Raw genomic sequence first — 14,275 nt, forward strand, 5'->3', positions numbered from 1 at the left:
CACCGGCCAGCGGCAGACTTTGCTGGGGCTGTGTGGCTGTGCGTGAACGGCATCCAACGCAGCCGCCGAGGGGTCTGGGCATGCCAGGTTGTACGTGCAGGGGCCTGCATCCTGTGCAGGCAGCACAGGCGCAGGCGGCACGGCCATGCAGGGCCGCCACACCTTTGCGTCGTTGGATGCGTCGGCGCCCGCCTCTGCCCGCGCCGCCGCACGCGCCTGCGCTCCCGCGGCCGTCTTGCTGACGGTGGTGGCCTCCCTGCCGCCCAGGGACGACAAGGCCGCCGCACGGCCCAGCAGCCGGCTGCGCGCCGCTCTCAGCATGGCCACGCTGCCGCCGCCCCACCGCCTGCCGCTGTAGTGCTCTTCGGAGTGGGGTGCGAGGGTGCTGGGCGCGCTGCACCTCACAGCGCAGGACATGAGAGCCAGGAGCTCGCAGGAGTGTGCCCAGCGCTCGATCGGCAAACCTTGAGGCAGGCGCGGACTTGCTGGCGGCGCTGGAGTAAATCACGTGGTTTCTCAGAAAGCCTGGGTGCGAGGATCGGCACGCTTCGTGCATCGGCTGGGTTTCAGCCGAGGTACACCGGGTGGAAGTACACTCTCCCGCTGTCGGATTGAGAAAACGCGGCCCTTGCTGCAATTGCGTCCCTTGATGAGAAGGTGGCACTTGTGAGCAGCTGGAGAGGGCAACAAGGGTGGCATCCTCGCACATGTCTGACATGTGGTGTGCGTTGTGCAGCGTTTGCAGCATTCCAGCTGCAGATTTGAGCACCGGAGTCAACGCATCAATGATTGACCTGGGGCGTCATCTTCCATCATGGGAGCTTAATTTTGCTCGCTTAGCGATACGCGTGCTGGTGCACCTGCTGCCTAACGCTGAGGGCCGGTCCAGCGTCAAGATCGGGTGGCGGGACACAGCAGGGAGAGATTTCGAGGCACTTGCCGAGGCTGACGCCATCTGATTTTCCAATCTCCAGGGGTCAACCATTCACACACCTCAACTGGGTGGGGAATAGAGAGTGTATGTGGGGCGGGGGGGCATGGCAGGTTGCACAGCCGACGTGCTGTGCCTCCTCAAGCCACGACACCGCTGTGCCCTTCAGGGCTGCACAATCCCTGCAGCCCAGGCCAAACATCTGTACCGGTTAGCGGCAAGTGCAATGACTGCGCGCCGTCTGCCAGGTCTGCGCCCATACATCAACCGGGTTGCCCTAGGCTTGCAACGAGCACGGCAAGTGGGTGCTGCCCCCCGCAGGACCTGCTCACCACTCGACTAGTGCCGGTCTCCCACTGCCTTCCCTGCACTCCCATCAGCAATGCATGAGAAATTGGCGGAGGGAGCACAGCGGCGGCGCAAAGCGGCGGGGCACAGCGGCGGGACCCCGGTGCCGGTGCCTGAATTCAGGTGCAGAGCCCGCTGTGCAGTCATTCTCTCTCCACTGCGTCGCAACGTCTCCCTGGCCTCCCGCACGCGCTAGGACCTGTGCTATCGCCAGGACCAGGTGAGAAGGTGATCAGCGTTGTTCAGCCGGCGAGGAAGATATCCCGGGCTCCCTCTTCTGACAAATAACGTTGAGGACAACACCCGCCATCGGAATCGATTATGTGGCAACACAGAGCCGGCTCATTTCCTGCACAATGCATGCGGAGCCCCGCAGCTGCATGCATGCGCACCCTGCACGCCAGCTTGAGTGCGGGGCATCAACCGGAGGCCACAGCGCCGCTGCCGCTGGCGCAAGCCAGCATCCGGGCTGCCAACCCACACCCGCCCCGCCGCCGCTGCCACTCTGGCGGTGGCAGCCGGCCGGGCTGCACTGCACCCACTACACCTCACGCACGCTCCTGCAGTCTGCCTGTGCTCCAGTTCACGTCGAGCACTTGTGCCGCTGTGCTGCAGGCTCGCCGCGATGCCGCCTGGAGTCCACCGGCGCCAGGGCGCGGTTGGCAGGGTGAGGCGCGGCGCCGCTGCCGCCCCGCTGCACACTGCCGTAAAGCCGTCTGAATTGGCATCCAGCTGCACCTGGGCTGCACTTGGCTTTTCCTGCACAGCTGCGGGTCAGCCGCCCGCCTGCATGGTCTTCTATAGAGGCGTTGCTTGGTGCAACTTCATCAGTTGTGCGCCAGGTGTCGTGGGGGACCTACAGCATGCTTTGCAACGCCAGACCATAAACCAGCACAGCGCTGTTACTTTAGCCGGCCTGAGCTGACCTGTCTCGCTGGCACACTCCCGCACCCATCTTCCACTCCCGCCGCCCCATCCCGCTGCGTGGCTGCACGGGCCATACGCGCGCACCTGTTGCACCCCTGCTCCAACTCTTGCCCGTCTCTCGCCCGTGGGGTTGCTGTGTGAAGGGCCTCGCCGCACATCGTCGAAGGCTGGAAGCTGCGGAGGTGATTGAAGATGGATGATGAAGCAACAGGGTAAGCGTGTGCCAGCAGCCTGTGCAGCAGCCGGCCTGCGTCGGGGGCATCTCGATCTCGTTTGCCTCGCCCCGCTGAACGCACGCTCCCAAACCCCGGGCAGCTGAGCTTTCCATGCTTTGCATGTCCCTGTCTTGCGTGCAACATAAGCATTAGAGCGCAGTGTTGCGGCCCGCGCCGCGTTCAGCCGGCCCCGCCGTGTCAATACCCGCTCTGACAATCCCATCCTCTGCCCATGCAGGCCAACATGCCGATGCTAGCAGATGCACATTTGCGAAGCAGCTCTTCAGCGTTTTCTCCCGGCTCGTCTGATCTTTCGGCCGCCATTGTTTGTCGAGCTGAGAGGTGAGTGCCTCCACCGCTGTGTGGCACATGTTCATGAGCACTGCACCATGCCGGCCCCTGCATCCCTTGAGCCTTCTTGCCACGGCCGTGGTAGTGCCTCGGCACGCTGACCTCGGCTGCTCAGAGTTGTGCTCAGAGCAAAGCTGTACCGGGCACTTAGGAAGCCGAGGCGGGCGTTTTCCCACTGCTCCTTTGGTGCCGAGTGCTGATGCCCACATTTTTCCCCTCCGATTTATGCACCCACCGCCTGCCAGCCACCCGCTGTCGCCTGTTGGCGACAGTTGTGTGCACTCGGCAGATCTGATTAAACGGCTGACGTCATGTTTCTGCCTGCTTGCTCACTGCATCCAGATCTGCCCTGCTCCACCGCCCGTCTCGACGATGGCCTCTGCAATGCCCCAGGCAAGTCGACCGCGTCTATGCTGCCGCTTCACCATGCTGCATGCAAGTGTTGCTGGGGAGCGTTGTGCACCCCTCTTTTGCTTGCGATGCTCTGTGAGGACACCTTACCTGTTATTTTAGGAAGTGCCGTCTGACCTGAGTGACTGATAAACGGGTCTCTGAGAGCTAGCAAGCCACTTGACTTTGCATCTCCCCCTCTCCCCCTCTCTTGTCCTTGCCGTGATGAGTCAGCCCACTGTGCCGTTTCCTGCGGCATGCTTGCTGGGTTCCATTGCCAGACCCTGGGCTCTCTGAGCATCGATGATTGCTTTTCCTTTACATGCGCTGCCCTCCTTGCGACCGTCATTCCCTGACACACTTGCTTCTTGTCCTGGAACTGCAGAGAGGCCAGGGCGGGGAGGGACAAGCGCACCATCCTCATCGCCATCCTCATCGCCAACCCTCCTGGAAATGTATAACGGTGCGTTTTTTCTCCACCCTGCTGCCATGACGAAAACTGGCCTTTTCTGGTGGATTCCTGCCACCGCTGTACTGGCCTCTGTGCCTGACCGTTAGGGCTTTCGAGCAGACCCCTGCCTGCCTTACCTTCTGCTGTTGCACGCCTGCTGCCATGACGAAAACTAGCCTTTTCTGGTGGATTCCTGCCACCGCTGTACGGGCCTCTGTGCCTGACGGTTAGGGCTTTCGAGCAGACCCCTGCCTGCCTTGCCTTCTGTTGCACACCTGCTGCCATGACGAAAACTAGCCTTTTCTGGTGGATTCCTGCCACCGCTGTACGGGCCTCTGTGCCTGACGGTTAGGGCTTTCGAGCAGACCCCTGCCTGCCTTGCCTTCTGTTGCACACCTGCTGCCATGACGAAAACTAGCCTTTTCTGGTGGATTCCTGCCACCGCTGTACGGGCCTCTGTGCCTGACGGTTAGGGCTTTCGAGCAGACCCCTGCCTGCCTTGCCTTCTGCTGTTGCACACCTGCTGCCATGACGAAAACTAGCCTTTTCTGGTGGATTCCTGCCACCGCTGTACTGGCCTCTGTGCCTGACGGTTAGGGCTTTCGAGCAGACCCCTGCCTGCCTTGCCTTCTGCTGTTGCACACCTGCTGCCATGACGAAAACTAGCCTTTGCTGGTGGATTCCTGCCACCACTGTACTGGCCTCTGTGCCTGACGGTTAGGGCTTTCGAGCAGACCCCTGCCTGCCTTGCCTTCTGCTGTTGCACACCTGCTGCCATGACGAAAACTAGCCTTTTCTGGTGGATTCCTGCCACCACTGTACTGGCCTCTGTGCCTGACGGTTAGGGCTTTCGAGCAGACCCCTGCCTGCCTTGCCTTCTGCTGTTGCACACCTGCTGCCATGACGAAAACTAGCCTTTTATGGTGGATTCCTGCCACCACTGTACTGGCCTCTGTGCCTGACGGTTAGGGCTTTCGAGCAGACCCCTGCCTGCCTTGCCTTCTGCTGTTGCACACCTGCTGCCATGACGAAAACTAGCCTTTGCTGGTGGATTCCTGCCACCACTGTACTGGCCTCTGTGCCTGACGGTTAGGGCTTTCGAGCAGACCCCTGCCTGCCTTGCCTTCTGCTGTTGCACACCTGCTGCCATGACGAAAACTAGCCTTTTCTGGTGGATTCCTGCCACCACTGTACTGGCCTCTGTGCCTGACGGTTAGGGCTTTCGAGCAGACCCTTGCCTGCCTTGCCTTCTGGACCACTCCCTGCTGCCATGACGAAAACTAGCCTTTTATGGTGGATTCCTGCCACCGCTGTACGGGCCTCTGTGCCTGACGGTTTGGGCTTTCGAGCAGACCCCTGCCTGCCTTGCCTTTGCTGTTGCACACCTGCTGCCATGACGAAAACTAGCCTTTTCTGGTGGATTCCTGCCACCACTGTACTGGCCTCTGTGCCTGACGGTTAGGGCTTTCGAGCAGACCCCTGCCTGCCTTGCCTTGCTGTTGCACACCTGCTGCCATGACGAAAACTAGCCTTTTCTGGTGGATTCCTGCCACCGTTGTCCGGGCCTCTGTGCCTGACGGTTAGGGCTTTCGAGCAGACCCCTGCCTGCCTTGCCTTCTGCTGTTGCACACCTGCTGCCATGACGAAAACTAGCCTTTTATGGTGGATTCCTGCCACCGCTGTACTGGCCTCTGTGCCTGACGGTTAGGGCTTTCGAGCAGACCCCTGCCTGCCTTGCCTTCTGCTGTTGCACACCTGCTGCCATGACGAAAACTAGCCTTTTATGGTGGATTCCTGCCACCGCTGTACTGGCCTCTGTGCCTGACGGTTAGGGCTTTCGAGCAGACCCCTGCCTGCCTTGCCTTCTGCTGTTGCACACCTGCTGCCATGACGAAAACTAGCCTTTTCTGGTGGATTCCTGCCACCACTGTACTGGCCTCTGTGCCTGACGGTTAGGGCTTTCGAGCAGACCCCTGCCTGCCTTGCCTTCTGCTGTTGCACACCTGCTGCCATGACGAAAACTAGCCTTTGCTGGTGGATTCCTGCCACCACTGTACTGGCCTCTGTGCCTGACGGTTAGGGCTTTCGAGCAGACCCCTGCCTGCCTTGCCTTCTGCTGTTGCACACCTGCTGCCATGACGAAAACTAGCCTTCTTTGGTGGATTCCTGCCACCGTTGTCCGGGCCTCTGTGCCTGACGGTTTGGGCTTTCGAGCAGACCCCTGCCTGCCTTGCCTTCTGCTGTTGCACACCTGCTGCCATGACGAAAACTAGCCTTTTCTGGTGGATTCCTGCCACCACTGTACTGGCCTCTGTGCCTGACGGTTAGGGCTTTCGAGCAGACCCCTGCCTGCCTTGCCTTCTGCTGTTGCACACCTGCTGCCATGACGAAAACTAGCCTTTTCTGGTGGATTCCTGCCACCACTGTACTGGCCTCTGTGCCTGACGGTTAGGGCTTTCGAGCAGACCCCTGCCTGCCTTGCCTTCTGCTGTTGCACACCTGCTGCCATGACGAAAACTAGCCTTTTATGGTGGATTCCTGCCACCACTGTACTGGCCTCTGTGCCTGACGGTTAGGGCTTTCGAGCAGACCCCTGCCTGCCTTGCCTTCTGCTGTTGCACACCTGCTGCCATGACGAAAACTAGCCTTCTTTGGTGGATTCCTGCCACCGTTGTCCGGGCCTCTGTGCCTGACGGTTTGGGCTTTCGAGCAGACCCCTGCCTGCCTTGCCTTTCTGTTGTTGACACCCTCCTGCATTGCGGAAAACTAGCCTTTTATGGTGGATTCCTGCCACCGCTGTACGGGCCGCTGTGCCCGACGGTTTGGGCTTTCGAGCAGACCCCTGCCTTGCGCACATTGATCTCATGCCGATGAAGGCTCCACAATGGAGTTACCAACTGAACACCACCTGATTACAACTATGCGGCTTTTAGTATATTTGCTGGGGCAGCTCCCCCCTTGCTTGCTTGCTGCAGGCAATCGCAACGATGGCACCCCGTGATGACCCCATCCTACTGCAGAAGTGGGTGCCCTCACCGGTGAGCCCTGCTGCCACTGCCAGCACCGCCATCTGTTCCGATCCTGCACTTCGACCCGCCCATTCTTCCCCCTTAGCCGCCGCAATTACGCATGGCAAAAGGGGGCCCCACGAGGCGGAAAGGCTGTCGGCCGTTGAGTCTTGGGGTGAGGGCGGTCCCAGGGCCGCCCGTTGAATTCCTGAGAATTTAGGTCCGGTATAAATCCCTCCACGCTGCTCCCACTCTGCCAGCCACACCTGCGCTACCCATATCGCATCCTTACCCATGCCTGTTGTTCTGCTTTGGTGCTCACAGGGTGGACAAGAAGCGGTGCCGTGCCATTGCGGCCGTTGAACCAAGCACCCGTCTCGGCCTGTTCAGAGCCTGTGCATAGCACAGCAGCAGGTGCGTGCCTGGCTTGGCCAGTCATGCATGCCTGGCGCTGCTTGTTGCTGCTGTTGCTGCATGTCGCATGCATCCAGCTCTGCTGGGCTGCGCCGTGGAGGGGCGTGAGGACACTTTCCCCAACTAATCGACGCTGATGAAACATAGCTGTATCTTGTTTACTCAACATGCCAGATCTACCTGATCCCTCCCACCACCTGCTGCCTGCCTGCGCTGCCACACTTGTGTTGGGGCTCTGATGCACCTGCTGCACCACCGCCGCCACTCTGCTGCACCTGCCCGTCTGCTCACCATCCCCTGGTGCGCCCCCTCGGCTGCAGGGCGACGAGGCGGGCAGAAGCTGGATGCTGCAGCCTGGGGCCCTTTGTGGCTGCTTACAAGCTGCGTCCCTTGTTCCATGGCCACTGTAATCGCCTTCTTGAAATGAATACACACAGTCGCGCAGCAGCGCTGCGCAGGCTTTCATGCACCTGCCACAGCAGCAACGCGAGGCAGCCGTCATCAAGAGGCGGTGGCATCGCATGCACCCTGCCGCATAGCCAAAAGGGGCTCTGCCGGCTCCAATTTCTGCAGCAGGAGTGATGGCAACAAGGCGAGGTGTGCTGGGAGGAGCGCTGGAGAGCGAGGCGAGCGACGAAGGGAGAGGTGGGGAGGTACCCGTCTGCCAGTAAGGAGCAATTGGCAATTGCCCAGTATGCTTGGCCCACACATTGCCATCACGATACTGCAGCTCCTTCCTTCAATTCACAACTCGCACAGGCCAGTCCAAACGTTTCGCATTTGTCGATGGGGTGCTGTAACACGATGCGCCACTTTAATACATACGTGCGCGAGATGGAGCGATTCCAAGAATTCTGGGCTGTTGCCTGCAAGCGTGGCGACCCACGCTGAGCTGGCGGCGGCGGTCACATCCCAGCGTGCTCAGCCCTGGCCCATCGCCCTGGCACACCCAGCGATCATCCGCAGAAAGCCCATCCGCTGCCCCCAAGCACCACCACCAGCACCGCCCCTGTCGGCCAAGGAGCTGCTGCAGGGCTTGCCAAGCCCCCCGGCGACCGCCTGGGACACGTATCGCGTAGGAGTCGGGTTCTGGGCCAGCGGGGTTCGCGAGCAGGATGGCCCTCCTGCGGCGTGAGCTTGCCCGGCTGCTGCCGACGGGGGGACGCCTGTTTGCGACCCAGACCGAGGTTGGCATCGTGTCTGGCCTCCCGCCGCTCGAAGTGGGCCGCAAGGTCGTCATCTACTCCCCCGCCCGCACCGCCGGCCAGCAGGGCGTGTCGCAGACCGCCGCGGGTGCGTCTGCTGCTGGCCGCCAGGAGTGCTGCTGCAGCTGGGAAGGGGGGTCGGAAGTTGCAACTAGGCCTGCCGCAGCGCTGGTGCTTGCCACGCTGTTCTTGCACGGCCGCTTGCGTCGCACATGGCTCACCCCTTCCCTCGGCCCTCCTCGCCGCGCCCTGCAGGCGGCGGCCCTGCCTGGAAGATCCAGCACGAGAACAAGGCCAAGTGGGTCAACCCGCTGATTGGATGGACCAGCACCGCAGACCCGCTGGAGAATGTGGGCCGCCAGCTGTACTTCCCATCCAAGGACGACGCCATCGCCTATGCGGGTGCGCCGCCGCGGCCGGCCCGGTGCCGGTACTGCTGCGGCTGACTGTGGGAGGGCTGGCCGTTGTTGCCGGCCCTGCGCAGGGCGCAGGGATGGAGCACGCAGGGCGCGGCCCGCTTCCCTGCATGCTACCGCGCGGGTCGCCCTCTGCCGTCGCTGCTGCGGGCTGCGGGCCGCGCACACGGGCTGACACCGGGCTGGCCGGGTGCGCTGGTTGCAGAGAAGAATGGGTGGAGCTACGAGGTGCAGGAGTACCACAACCCCAACAAGGCGCGCCCCAAGCGCTACATCGGCTACGGAGACAAGTGAGCGGCCTGGGCTTGAAACTGGACGGGGGCAAGGGGGATCTCGGCTCGGCTTGGCGTCGCTTTGCTCGACGGCGCCGGGCAGAGGGTGGTGGTGCCAGAGTTCGCAAGCTCCGGTGTTGGCCAGTGCAGGCCCTTGCCGATGACACCCTATGCCTTTTCCTGTGGCGCCAACTCCTGGCCTGCCCTCCCTCCCACCGCCCGCAGCTTCTCCGTCAAGCGCAAGGGCCTCCCCACCGGCGGCCTGCGCAGCGAGCAGCAGGGCGGCAAGAAGTGATGGTGCCTGTGCATGCGGCAGCTGACCCTGAGCGAGCCCCGAGGGCTCCTCTGCTGCTGCCCTTGCTGCATGCTGTGATGCTGGCCGGATGCACGGCCTGAGGCCGCGGCCACCTCCAGTTCAGGGTTGTTGTTTACGCTTGTGAGTGGTGTTAATGTGCTGGTTTGCAGCACGCGCCGCTCTGTGAACCTCGCCTTGTCGAGACGTGCAGAACCACCGAAGTACTAGCTATGTGGTGGGGACTGAGCGCCTCTGTGCAAGTCAACATCAACACACCTCAACAACTCCTGCCTGCTTGCTGCCTGCCTACTGCCTGCCTATGCCTGCCTACTGCCTGGCCTGTTGCACGGCGGCATTCATGGCCGTGAGCTGCTGCGACACAGCGTTGACACGTGCCAGCACTCGCTCGCGGTCCGCCGGCGCCAGCCGCCGCCCAAACTTGGACACAAACTTGTCTGCAGGCAGGCAGGCAGGCGGCAGGGCCAAGGGGCGAGGTGTCAGAGGAGAGTCGGGCGGCTGTGGGCTGGCACAAGGGCCGGGAGCAGGGGGTGCCGGGCGTGGCTGGCACACACAAGGGCGGCAAGGGAGGGGGCGGCAGCGCACCTGGGTGCCAGCGGATGAGCTCGGTTCGCAGCCGCCTGCGCTGCTCCTCCGTCCCGCTGGTGCCTGCAACAGAGGCGTGTGGGGTCAGGGCGACAGGAGCGGGCATGGTGAGTGCGTGCCGCCCCTGGCCGCCCGCCTGCATGCTGCCCAGCGGCAAAGGGCAGTGCCCGAGCATGCTCAGCAGGCGGCCGCCCGGCGGTGCAAGGGGCGCCAGCGCCGGCCGCCCACCGTACAGCACCACTCGCTGCAGCTCCTCCTGTGGTGCGCCCTCGGCAGCCAGTATCCAGGGCACGTCGCCGTAGCCAACCACCGCCTCTGCAGGGGGGTGGCACAGAAGGCACAGGAGGGTGGGTCAGCACTGCTGTTGCTGGTGGTGCTGGCGGCAATAGTGGTGGAGCTGGGAGGCGGTTGCAGGTGATGCTGGTGCAGCGCAGCACGGGGAGAAGCTATGGGCAGGCCAGCGTGTGAGCCGGCAGAGCGGAAGCAGGACCGCCGCCGCAGCCGCAGCAAGGCGCAGGCGCCCACCCGGGTGCTTGGAGGAGAAGAACTGCCAGCGGGCCTCGTATGAGGCGCGCTTGGCGCCGGCCTGGCCCTGCATGGCGGGCAGAGGGGCAGGTCAACCACACTTGGATGCCACCTGCCAGGATGAACTGCTGGACAGTGTCGGCGGTTGGGGCCTGCTGAGGGCCGGCATGCACAGCTGGCAGCACGCTGCCCCGCCGTGCTGCCCCAGGCACATCCCCAAGCCCCGCAACCCACCTCTGCCACCGCCGCCCGCCAGGCCGCATCCTGCCCGCGCTGCTCCTCCAGGATGCGGCGGCTCTCCGCCTCGGCCTGCGCGCGGTACGCCTCCCGTACCGCCTCCTCCTTCCTCCTGCACACACCCCAGGTGCACGCAAGGGCGCCGTTGTACTTCGCAGCCGCGCCTGCTGCTGCAGCTGCGCGGCGCGGGTCGGCGGCAGGACGCACGGCGCCGGCGGCAGGCGGGGCCGCGGTACCTGCGCTTGCTGAACGCCGCCCGCATCTTCTCCTCCTCTGCCCGCCGGTGCGCCTGCATCTCCGCCCATATGCGCTGCGCATACTCCTCCGCCGTCTCGTACTCGTCTGCGTGCCAGTCCCCCCCGCCAAACGCCCCCCACTCCTCCTCCACTTCGCCGCCAGACAGCTCGCCCGCCAGCCGTTGCTGCAGCCGGCCAAGCCAGCCAGCCCGCCAGCCAGGGCACAGGGCAGGGGTGCAGACAATGTCAGGGTGCGCGCTGGATCGGGGTGGGGCCCCGATTCGGCCAGCAGCCCCCTCGCTGCCGCCCCTTCATCACGGCACTACGCGCCCATGCAGCAGGACCACCCTGCACCGCCCCGCACCTGCCACTCCCAATCGCTCGGGCCCAGCGAGGGGCTGCGCTGCTGCTGGGCCTCGCCCTGCCGCTCCACCTGCCGCTCCTGCACCTCGCGCCGATACGACTGCAGGCGGGCAGAGGCAGCGGCACAGCCGGCTGCGCTGTGAATGCCACCACCCCGCCACAAGGTGCCACACACACCCCTGCCTGCCCAACACAGGCTTGCAGCATGCAGGGGCAGGGCCGGCTGCCTGGGAGGCAGGCACGTGCTGGGGGTCGCTCCCCGCTGGACTCCAGCCCCACCCTGTGGCCAGATCCGCCTCCCCCTGGGCCATTTAAAAATCGCCCGCTTGCCTGCACATCCTGTTTGTCCATGGCCCTCGCCGCCAGCTCCTGCACGCTCTCGCCCCGCGCATTCACCGCCTCGATCTCTGGTGGGCGGTCTGCAGGCAGGCGGGCAGGTGCTTGCTCCCATTCAGGCAGGCGCCGCCTGGTGGCCCCGGTGCAGCTGTGCGGCTGCTGCCACTCTCGCACGCTGTGGCAGCAGGGTCAGCAGCTCCCGCAGCATGCCACCCACCCGCCTCCAGCAGCGCTGGCAGCAGGTCAAGATGGGCGTGGCGGGCGGCCAGGTGGGCGGGCGTGTCGCCTCGCATATCCACAGCCCCCGCATCGGCGCCGCGTCGCAGCAGCAGGCGCACGGTGGGCAGGTGGCCGTGCCTGCAGGCCTGCGGGGTGTGCAGCGGGGCGGCCTTGCGGCCGGCGTGGGCTGCTGGACGTCGGCTGGAGCAGCAAGGCGGCAGGGCGAGCGAGCGTCGGATGCACTGCCGCGCCTTGCTCACCTCGTGCAGTGCTGTGGTTCCCTCTGCATCCGCGTACGCCACGTCAGCCCCCTGCTGCACCAGCTCACGGCAGCGCTGACGGTCGCCCACCGCCGCCGCCACCAGCAGGTGCTGCGGCGAGGGAGGCGGCGGCCCGCTGCCGCCGCTGCCGTCGCTGCTGCTGCTGGGACTGCGCCTGCGCCGCTTCTTGGATTCATCGGCTCGTCTGCGCTTCTTGGGCTTCTTTTCCCTGCGTCTACTGCCCGATTTGGAGCGTTTGCGCTTGTCCTTGGCCATCACCCCACCCCCCTCCAGCAAGAGCGTGTGTCGATCTATTCTAGCAGTGAAGGATCATCTGTGAGGACGGAAATGAACCCAGGGTGCCTGCACAGCTGGCAACGCAGCACGCAGCACGCCCCACGGCGAAACCCATTTCCGCTCTCGCGCACAACCACCCTCATCACCACGACACTAGATACCATTCACTAACGCGCTCTGTGACAGCCAAGGCCTGGTGGGGTTTCGTAGCCCACCTCCGACACGTCCAACCCTGCAGTGCATGGCTTGGCAGAGCCCTGTGCGCCCCAATTGGCTGCCCTCCCACCACTGCTGCCACACAAAGCCCGCCACACAAAGCCCGGCTCTGCCGGCGCCCCGTTGCCGCTCTCCCTACAGCTGACGAGTCGTCCCCCATGTCCCACTTTGTTCCGGCCACGGCGCCGGAAGCTCCCGCCGTGCGGTCGGCGGAAGCGCTGCCGCCAGATGCCAAGACGCAGGTGCAGCAGGTGCTGGACCAGTACCATGCCAGCCCCCAGTACCACACCGCGCGCATCCCCACTGCACCCGCCAGCGACCCGCTGCAGTGGGCCTGCTGGTGAGGCCGCCGCCGCTGCTGCTGCTGCACATGCCTCGCGGTGCAGGGAACCAGCACCTCGCGGCCGGGGCAGCGGAGCCCAGACCTGTTGTGCAGCATGCGCTGCTTGACCTTGGCCGCATTGCCGAGCCGATGAACCCCGGGGCCAGCGCTGCGCCTGCTGCCTGCAGCCTCCAGCTGCCCGCCCTGGTGCGCCCAGGCACCGACGAGACGGTGCTCAAGGAGTGCACCTTCCAAGTGAGGAGGGCATGCCTGCTGCTGTCCCACGCTGCTCGGTAAAGAGGTTCTCTTTCCATAGCGCGCCTCCTCTGAATCAGGCGTGCGCTGCCACCCAAGCAGGCCACGGGGCGGGGCAAGCACGACGCGGAGCAGCATGCGGCGGTGGCAGCGCTTGCACACCTGGCAACAGGGCGGCAGCATGCCAAGGAGCGCTTGGCAGGAGCTGCCGGCAGGCTGCAGGCTGCAAGCGACAGCGGCGTGCCCCAGCTTGTTGCCAGCGAGCAGCAGGGACAGGAAGTTGAGTAAAGGCAAATAAAGACAGAATAGCGGCGGTGCATGCTTTGCTGCGGGCGCCCAGCAAGTTGCAGCAGGGCGTGGCAGATGGCAGCCTGAAACGGCCGCAGAGCCGTCCACCGCCGTTCCCGCCAGGGCGCTGCCACGGTTAGCCAGCCAGCCAGCCAGCCTGGCCGCCAGCCAGCTGCCAGCGCTCAGTAGCTCCGCCCCAAGAGGACCCTGTAAGAGTAAGGAGCAGGAGCCAAAAAGGAAGATGTGAGCGGGAAACACAGAATCCCTCCTTTCCATGCAAAGCATCCCGCCGCCGCCCAAGCGCTCTGCCTCCCCCTCACCAGTTCTTGGCGGGCTTGCCGGTCACGAAGCAAGGGGTGCCCTCAGGCAGCGGGGGCTGCAGGCGGAGCGGCGCAGAGGCAGCAGGGAGGGTGAGGAGGGTGGCGGTGTGGCGGGTGGTCCCGGGGCCGGCGGCGCATGCGATTCCTCTGGCCTGCGCTGAGTAGAGGCACAGCCCGGAGCCAGGCACCCGCACACATGCACGCACTCCACCACCCCATGCCCCTCCCAGCAGCAATATCGCCCTACGCCCGCACCGGCGCCACCCACGCCGCCGCCCCGGCCGCGCCGCCCGCTGCCTCCCACCGCCGCACCTGCTCCAGCGGTATGCACAGCGACTTGGCGCCCATGGCGTCCTTGGTGGCGCTGCGCTTCTTGATCTCCTCCTCCGCCTCCTCCTCGTCGCACCAGGGCGCCAGAACCATGTGCTTCCGCTCCAGGGCAGCCATGAAGCCGTCCCAGTCGGCGGCCTGCTCCACGCAGGCGTCAAAGGAGGCGCGCGCGCGGGCATACATGTCCGCCTGCGCAGCAGGCGCAAGCGGGGCGCGGGAGGGCGGCTGGTGGCGAGCGGCGGTTG

The 14,275-nt window shown here is 64.5% G+C and overlaps 4 protein-coding genes across 4 annotated transcripts; 2 read left to right on the forward strand and 2 right to left on the reverse strand.

Moving 5' to 3' along the window:
• Positions 1 to 8,150: 8,150 nt before the first annotated feature.
• On the forward strand, positions 8,151 to 9,223 carry CHLNCDRAFT_143905 (hypothetical protein; the record flags this gene model as incomplete). The annotated part of the gene is made up of 4 exons (XM_005849138.1): positions 8,151 to 8,328; positions 8,496 to 8,642; positions 8,862 to 8,946; positions 9,154 to 9,223. 4 exons carry the CDS (start codon positions 8,151 to 8,153, stop codon positions 9,221 to 9,223), a joined length of 480 nt encoding a protein of 159 aa, XP_005849200.1.
• Positions 9,224 to 9,550: 327 nt separating this feature from the next.
• Positions 9,551 to 12,278, reverse strand: CHLNCDRAFT_143906 (hypothetical protein; the record flags this gene model as incomplete). The annotated part of the gene is made up of 10 exons (XM_005849340.1): positions 9,551 to 9,678; positions 9,827 to 9,889; positions 10,055 to 10,141; positions 10,352 to 10,418; positions 10,586 to 10,700; positions 10,825 to 11,009; positions 11,189 to 11,287; positions 11,524 to 11,606; positions 11,741 to 11,888; positions 12,003 to 12,278. 10 exons carry the CDS (start codon positions 12,276 to 12,278, stop codon positions 9,551 to 9,553), a joined length of 1,251 nt encoding a protein of 416 aa, XP_005849402.1.
• Positions 12,279 to 12,673: 395 nt separating this feature from the next.
• CHLNCDRAFT_143907 (hypothetical protein) lies at positions 12,674 to 13,380 on the forward strand (the record flags this gene model as incomplete). The annotated part of the gene is made up of 3 exons (XM_005849139.1): positions 12,674 to 12,855; positions 13,026 to 13,092; positions 13,195 to 13,380. 3 exons carry the CDS (start codon positions 12,674 to 12,676, stop codon positions 13,378 to 13,380), a joined length of 435 nt encoding a protein of 144 aa, XP_005849201.1.
• A 182-nt stretch (positions 13,381 to 13,562) lies between these two features.
• On the reverse strand, positions 13,563 to 14,213 carry CHLNCDRAFT_143908 (hypothetical protein; the record flags this gene model as incomplete). The annotated part of the gene is made up of 3 exons (XM_005849341.1): positions 13,563 to 13,587; positions 13,701 to 13,756; positions 13,956 to 14,213. The coding sequence occupies 3 exons, from the start codon at positions 14,211 to 14,213 to the stop codon at positions 13,563 to 13,565; spliced, it is 339 nt and encodes a 112-aa protein (XP_005849403.1).
• Positions 14,214 to 14,275: the final 62 nt, after the last annotated feature.

This window comes from Chlorella variabilis (assembly GCF_000147415.1).
Source record: "Chlorella variabilis unplaced genomic scaffold CHLNCscaffold_6, whole genome shotgun sequence".
NCBI lineage: Eukaryota > Viridiplantae > Chlorophyta > Trebouxiophyceae > Chlorellales > Chlorellaceae > Chlorella > Chlorella variabilis.